The 7,856-nt window shown below is 50.5% G+C and overlaps 1 protein-coding gene across 1 annotated transcript; it reads right to left on the bottom strand.

Annotated features, from left to right (window-relative positions):
• Positions 1 to 1,725: 1,725 nt before the first annotated feature.
• LOC138278809 (serine-aspartate repeat-containing protein I-like) lies at positions 1,726 to 3,043 on the bottom strand. The gene is made up of 3 exons (XM_069219321.1): positions 2,918 to 3,043; positions 2,623 to 2,802; positions 1,726 to 2,292 (listed from the first exon to the last, which is right to left on the bottom strand). Exons 1-3 carry the CDS (start codon positions 3,041 to 3,043, stop codon positions 1,726 to 1,728), a joined length of 873 nt encoding a protein of 290 aa, XP_069075422.1.
• Between the last annotated feature and the right edge of the window lie 4,813 nt (positions 3,044 to 7,856).

The following is a 7,856-nucleotide window of genomic DNA, read 5'->3' as shown; positions in this document are numbered from 1 at the left end:
GTGTAGCGGTTTGTAAAGAGCAGGTTGTAGTGTCCTGCTGGACACGCTCTAGTGTTCCACCAGCCACCTGGCTGAGGGTGGCTTTACACACACACCCCACACCCATCCAACACAGGGGTCACCGGTCAGGAAAAAGGGCCGGGCACACGTGCTGTGGCCAGTTACCAGGACCCTAACCATGTGTGTGTCACCTCATTCAGTAGCACGAGGGCCTAGGACCCCCCACACTACACTGGAGACGAGTGGGTCCGACCCCACCTGGCCACAGACAGCAACTTCCAGGTTGTGCACGGGGAGAAGGAAGGCCTTTGTATGAGACACCCCCACTTCTCCTGCCAGCAGCGACCGGCGAAGGACAAGGAAATCACCCGGTGCAGAGCTAAGCGCCCCCGGCAGCAGCCAGCCCCGACCCCTAAGAGGATGGAGGGGAAAGGGGGCACTATCCGGCACCCCACAGGCGTGAGGTGCGCCCCAGGGTATGAGGAGAGCCCCCTCTGGCAGGATGTGCAGCCCCACCACAGCATGCACGGTGACCCGCAGCACTGCACAGACGGCTGAGGCGCCTAAAGAGAAGAGCGGCGGTGCTAGAGCGCTCGAGGCAACCCCTCTCCCCAGCAAGCACCCACCATGTGCTATAGCACCGCACACGTCTGTTTCCTCTCCATTTAGTGGTCTTCCTGTGGGTGCTGTACACGGGACAGCCACTAACATAACGTCTTACAGCCCGTCTCATGTCCCATGGGCCCTGTGTGGAGGGCACAGGGCCTCCACGCATTCTAAAGAGGGCACGAGGGATGCCAACCCAGACCTCCCACGTCTCCCAAACATCACAATTTAAATACAGCGCTACTGCGATGAAGGCGCTTTGCATACGGCACTTTACTAATGCGTCACAGCACTAAAAACGGAAGACAAAAATGGAACCAACATAAATCACAACTTCAGGCAGCCAATTCAATACAGAACTGTGTAACCCTCGGCCTTACATTTGTTAACTAAAAACTCACAGAGGGGCTTCGCCCAGAGCAGCGGCATCAACGTTCCGCAGTAACTTCCCTTATGTGCATGTTGCGTGTCCAATGCAGGTCCAGAAAGAGCAGGACCCCCAACATACAGCGATCTGAAATGGAACTTGTTAATAGAAAGTAAGGTATGGACCCCCGATATTCAGTGCCTGCGTTGGACACCCCTGGTCCTTATACTACCAGGGGGGGAAATACTAACAAATATATACAGAACGCTAACAAAAACTAGTCTGTGCTCTTAACTTGTTGGTTCATTTCTAAAATGTTATGCACCAAAGCCAACTCAGTGACAAAATCAATATGCGTCCTTTACGAGTGGCCCAGGTAGGCTTAGCGTGACTTTGACGTTTCACAGTCGCTAATGGTGCCACCCTGCTTATAGTTACACACAGACTCTGTGCTGCGCTGTCCAGCAACAGGCGCGTGAACCATGGGACTCACTGCCCAGGGCGGGCCCTTGGCATGGGTGAGCTGGGCCCAGGGTGCCAATATCCTGAGGGGTGCGACATCCTGGCCCAATGTCCTGCAAACAGCAGCTCGTCCATCCCACTTGCTCTCAGTCAGGTCCTGTTAAAGAGTTTGTAGTCAGCCCTTGATGTACCTCAGAGTAACTGTTAGCACCCATCACCCCCTGCCCTCCTCCGTCTTCCTGACACCCCCTGCCGCCACCCTGCAGCGACCCCCAACCCCACAGCAAACACTACATTTCCTTTCCACCCAGGGTGCTGTCCTGATCAATCTGAATTAGGGCCAGCCCGGCCTGAGCCTCGGGAACCCCGTGCACATCAGCAGTGGTGGCTGCCTTCTGCTCATCGGGTGGATCAGCAGTGGTGGCTGCCTTCTTCTCATCGGGTGGATCAGCAGTGGTGGCTGCCTTCTGCTCATCGGGTGGATCAGCAGTGGTGGCTGCCTTCTTCTCATCGGGTGGATCAGCAGTGTTGGCTGCCTTCTGCTCATCGGGTGGACAAGCAGTGATGGCTGCCTTCTCATCGGGTGGACAACCAGTGGTGGCTGCCTTCTGCTCATCGGGTGGATCAGCAGTGGTGGCTGCCTTCTGCTCATCAGGTGGACAAGCAGTGGTGGCTGCCTTCTCATCGGGTGGACAACCAGTGGTGGCTGCCTTCTGCTCATCGGGTGGATCAGCAGTTGTGGCTGCCTTCTGCTCATCGGGTGGATCAGCAGTGGTGGCTGCCTTCTGCTCATCAGGTGGACAAGCAGTGGTGGCTGCCTTCTGGTCATCGGGTGGATCAGCAGTGATGGCTGCCTTCTGCTCATTAGGTGGACAAGCAGTGATGGCTGCCTCTTCTGCTTATCGGGTGGATCAGCAGTGGAGGCTGCCTTCTGCTCATCGGGTGGATCAGCAGTGGTGGCTGCCTTCTGCTCATCGCTCATCGGGTGGATCAGCAGTGATGGCTGCCTTCTGCTCATCGGGTGGATCAGCAGTGGTGGCTGCCTTCTGCTCATCGGGTGGATCAGCAGTGATGGCTGCCTTCTGCTCATCGAATGGATCAGCAATGATGGCTGCCTTCTGCTCATTGGGTGGATCAGCAGTGGTGGCTGCCTTCTACTCATCAGGTGGCTCAGCAGTGGCGGCTGCCTTCTGCTCATAGGGTGGATCAGCAGTGGTGGCTGCCTTCTGCTCATCAGGTGGATCATCAGTGATGGCTGTCTTCTGCTCATAGGGTGGATCAGCAGTGGTGGCTGCCTTCTGCTCTTCAGGTGGATCAGCAGTGGTGGCTGCCTTCTGCTCATCGGGTGGATCAGCAGTGATGGCGCTCTAAAAAGCCACAGCAAGAGAGGCCGAGGAAGAAGCTGTATTGCAAGTGCTTAGTTTGAAAAATAGTAGCCGCAGGTGCCTAGAGGTGCTGCCGAAAGTTGTGGCTGCCAAATACCGAGGCCACTTGGTCTTGATTCCACCTCATGCCTCTTTCATCCACCACAGACAATTCCTGTCCCTTTATCTCATTCTTGCAGCTTTTCTTCACGCCTGCTTCCTGCATTTGCAACTCTGTTTCCATCTTTCTCTTCCTCCTCCTTTTCCACATTTCCCTTTTATCTTCTGGATTAAAGTCTGATGATGAGAATAAGTTCCGGTCGACAACAATGAGAGCTAGAAAGCCCCGGCTGCAACCACCAACTCAAATCAGGCACTGACTGAAACTGCTAAAAATTAAGAAGGGTCATGATATCATCATTAGCCACCACCTCGATCACTCTCTGTTGCTGGGAAGGTGGCTCTATAAGATGAACATTTACCGCTGATAAATGCAGGCATTGGGGGCCCTACCTTTGAATCCCAGCAGGTCAGAAGCAGCCTTCCATCCTTACAAAGTCAATACATTGAGTACCATTGTTTGGGGAATAGTAATATCTGTTATTTACAGTGCTTAGGACCTCCCCACGAATAATCTGTCTTTATGTGAGAAAGCTATCGCGCACAATAAAAACAAGGAGTTCAGAACTTTGCACGACTAACAATTATTGCAAATTACAAGTTTTGCCTATAAGATGCAGATTTTGATGCTTAGTGCACCAATTTGTAACAGACATTCTTCCCTAATAAATATCTGCAGATTCGACCTACCAAATATTACATTGAGACATGTTTTTTTTATCGCACCTAGCTTGTGTCAGATGTAATAAATACCACAAAACTCATAACTCCGATATCAGCTGTTAAAAGTTACAACCCATATTGGACGTTATCTGGCTGCTCATAATGAGGGCCTTAGGAATGGCATAAGTGTGGTAGGAAGAGCTTTGTATAAAAACACAAGTTAATTTATTTAATATACGCTTTTGAGATCAGCACTACTACAACCAGATAGTTTTATAATCTAACACATCACTAGCAAAACCAGAGCTCTAACAAGCGCCCTTGTTTTTTTCTGAATTTAAGCGTGTTAAGCGTGGCAGCCCTGGCCCAGGAAGGCAGAACAAAGGACTTCCTCAGAGAGAGGGTGTTACACCCTCTCCCTTTGGAAAAAGGTGTTAAGGCAGGGGAGGAGTAGCCTCCCCCAGCCTCTGGAAATGCTTTGATGGGCACAGGTGGTGCCCATCTCTGCATAAGCCAGTCTACACCGGTTCAGGGATCCCCCAGCCCTGCTCTGGCGCGAAACTGGACAAAGGAAAGGGGAGTGACCACTCCCCTGACCTGCACCTCCCAGGGGAGGTGCCCAGAGCTCCTCCAGTGTGCTCCAGACCTCTGCCATCTTGGAAACAGAGGTGCTGCTGGCACACTGGACTGCTCTGAGTGGCCAGTGCCAGCAGGTGACGTCAGAGACTCCTCCTGATAGGCTCTTACCTGTGTTGCTAGCCTATCCTCCTTCCTAGGTAGCCAAACCTCCTTTTATGGCTATTTAGGGTCTCTACTTTGGGGATTTCTTTAGATAACGAATGCAAGAGCTCATCAGAGTTCCTCTGCATCTCTCTCTTCACCTTCTGCCAAGGAATCGACCGCTGACTGCTCAGGAAGCCTGCAAAACCGCAACTAAGTAGCAAAGACGACTACTGCGACCTTGTATCGCTGATCCTGCTGCCTTCTCGACTGTTTTCCTGGTGGTGCATGCTGTGGGGGTAGTCTGCCTCCTCTCTGCACTAGAAGCTCCGAAGAAATCTCCCGTGGGACGACGGATTCCTCCCCCTGCAACCGCAGGCACCAAAAGAAATGCATCACCGGTCTTCTGGATCCCCTCTCAGCACGACGAGCGTGGTCCCTGGAACTCAGCAACTCTGTCCAAGTGACTCCCACAGTCCAGTGACTCTTCAGTCCAAGTTTGGTGGAGGTAAGTCCTTGCCTCCCCACGCTAGACTGCATTGCTGGGTACCGCGTGATTTGCAGCTGGTCCGGCTCCTGTGTACTCTTCCAGGATTTCCTTTGTGCACAGCCAAGCCTGGGTCCCGACACTCTAACCTGCAGTGCACAACCTCCTGAGTTGTCCTCCGGCGTCGTGGGATCTCCTTTTGTGACTTTGGGTGAGCTCCGGTTCACTCCTCTTTGTAGTGCCTGTTCCGGCACTTCTGCGGGTGCTGCCTGCTTCTGTGAGGGCTCCCTGTCTTGCTGGGCGCCCCCTCTGTCTCCTCACGTAAGTGGTGACATCCTGGTCCCTCCTGGGCCATAGCAGCATCCAAAAACCCTAACCGCAACCCTTGCAGCTAGCAAGGCTTGTTTGCGGTCTTTCTGCGTGGGAACACCTCTGCAAGCTTCTTCACGACATGGGACATCCATCCTCCAAAGGGGAAGTTCCTAGTCCTCTTCGTTCTTGCAGAATCCACCGCTTCTACCATCCGGTGGCAGCTTCTTTGCACCCTCAGCTGGCATTTCCTGGGCATCTGCCCAATCTCGACTTTGTCGTGACTCTTGGACTTGGTCCCCTTGTTCCATAGGTACTCTCGTCCAGAAATTCACCTTTGTTGCATTGCTGGTGTTGGTCTTCCTTGCAGAATTCCCCTAGCACGACTTCTGTGCTCTCTTGGGAATATAGGTGCACTTTGCACCTACTTTTCAGGGTCTTGGGGTGGGCTATTATTCTAACCCTCACTGTTTTCTTACAGTCCCAGCGACCCTCTACAAGCTCACATAGGTTTGGGGTCCATTCGTGGTTCACATTCCCCTTCTAGAGTATATGGTTTGTGCTGCCCCTGTACCTATGTGCTCCTATTGCAATCTACTGTAACTCTACATTGCTTGCATTACTTCTATTACTGCATATTTTTGGTATTGTGTACTTATATCTTGTGTATATTTGGCATCCTCATACTGAGGGTACTCACTGAGATACTTTGGCATATTGTCATAAAAATAAAGTACCTTTATTTTTAGTATATCTGTGTATTGTGTTTTCTTATGATATTGTGCACATGACACCAGTGGTATAGTAGGATCTTTGCATGTCTCCTAGTTCAGCCTAAGCTGCTCTCCATAGCTACCTTCTATCAGCCTAAGCTGCTAGAAACACCTCTTCTACACTAATAAGGGATAACTGGTCCTGGTACCCACTACAAGCCAGGCCAGCCTCCTACAAGTAGCTCTGCAATAGACTGGTTACTCCCTTTATCATCCACTATATGGTTACTTCCCTGTGGGGATGTAAACCACCCTGTTTGAAGTTTTTTAGCTAACCAACAACGTGAAGGTGTATTTTCAGAGTTCCTATCAGTAAGTTTTAGTTTAGAAAAGTGGGAATTGTCCACTGGACCTATTTCTAGTGATGAGAATGCCAGACAGGGATGCTCTCTCAGTAAAGCCATAGCTGGGCAAAAACTCTGTCCATATGGCTGTAAGAGAGAACAGGGATGATGTTTCTCTTTAGTTGGAGCAGGGCAGGGATGCTATCCTATGAGCTCCACACTAGGGCAGGGCTGCTGTCCTAAGCGTTGTGAGGCAGTGCAGGCTTTCTGCACTAAAGATTCTCTGGGAGGGTTGGAGGGATGCTCCATGTTAACTAAAATGGTGCATTCTTTCTCACCAATATTAATTATCCCACAGAGAGGTACTTTCACCTCAGGGAGTACAGCTGTGCCAGCTTATGATTCCCTTGGTACAGGTGCCACCCCAGGAGAGGTTTCTCCCACCACAGGAATGGTATCCTGAATGGCAGGGTGGTTAGGGGATATTGTGACCTGAGTTTTCAGGCCTTCTTCTCTCCTTTGCTTTTTCATTTCAGTAGAAATTAGAGGGAACAATTCCTCAGGGATACCCAGCATGGCTGCATGGGCATAAAACTCTACCTCAGCCCAACCTGAGGTCTCTAGGTCATTACCTCAGAGACAGTCCACAGGGAAGCTAGGTGATACTACCACCTGCTTAGGGCCAGTAACTCCACCCAAACTAAGCTGAACTATAGCTAAGGGAAGTAACTTAGTGGAGTTATGGACATCAATAATCTTGTACTGTTGTCCAATGATGTTATGTTCAAGGGGCACTAGGTTTGAAGTCACCAGAGTGATACTGGCACCGGCCTGGGCCTCAACACCATTTATTGAAACTGTCTGCCTGTACTTATCCATTGTAAGGGGACAAGCAGCCAGTGTGGCAAGGCCAGTGCCACTAGGTGTGACAGAAACTGTCTTGGGACTGACTACCCCAGTTTCTATGATGGACCCATAAGTGAACCCAACTACACCCTTACTTTGACTGTTGCCAGCAGTCCCACCACTATTACCACTACTGCTAGGGGCACTAGAGTTTGATGTATTAGTGGTGGTTGGCTCAGGGGGTTTACCTGGACAGGACCTATCCCTTTGCCAATGGCCTTTATTTTTACAAACACAGCACCAAGGCTTTTTAATGTGTGTATGTTGTGAAGAAGAGGAAGAATTTGATTTATCCCCACCCCCTGAAGAGTGTTTAGGATTTGAAGAAGGATCTTTGGTTTTACCCTTATCCCTATGCCTATCCTGAGATTTCTCACCATCTTTCTTCTTGCCATCCTTGTCACCCCCTGTATGAACTTTTCTGTTCACTCTTGTTCTGACCCATTTGTCTGCCTTCTTTCCCAATTCTTGGGGAGAGGTCAGGACTGAGTCCACAAGATATTGGTGTAACAAGTCAGGCACACAGTTATTCAGAATATGCTCTCTCAGAATAAGATTATACAGGCTTTCATAGTCAGAAACTTTACTGCCATGTAACCACCCCTCCAAAGCCTTCACTGAACAGTCAACAAAGTCTATCCAGTTTTGTGAGGACTCTTTTCTGGTGTCTCTGAACTTAATCCTGTATTGTTCAGTGGTTAAGCCAAATCCATCCAAGAGTGCATCCTTCAAAACTGCAAAATTGTTAGCATCACTTTCTCTAACAGTAAGGAGCCTATCCCTACCCTTCCCGTT

This window comes from Pleurodeles waltl, unplaced genomic scaffold (genome assembly GCF_031143425.1).
Source record: "Pleurodeles waltl isolate 20211129_DDA unplaced genomic scaffold, aPleWal1.hap1.20221129 scaffold_59, whole genome shotgun sequence".
In the NCBI taxonomy this organism is placed as follows: domain Eukaryota; kingdom Metazoa; phylum Chordata; class Amphibia; order Caudata; family Salamandridae; genus Pleurodeles; species Pleurodeles waltl.
The sequence above is the reverse complement of the archived record's forward strand: the minus strand, read 5'-3'. Positions and strand labels throughout refer to the sequence as shown.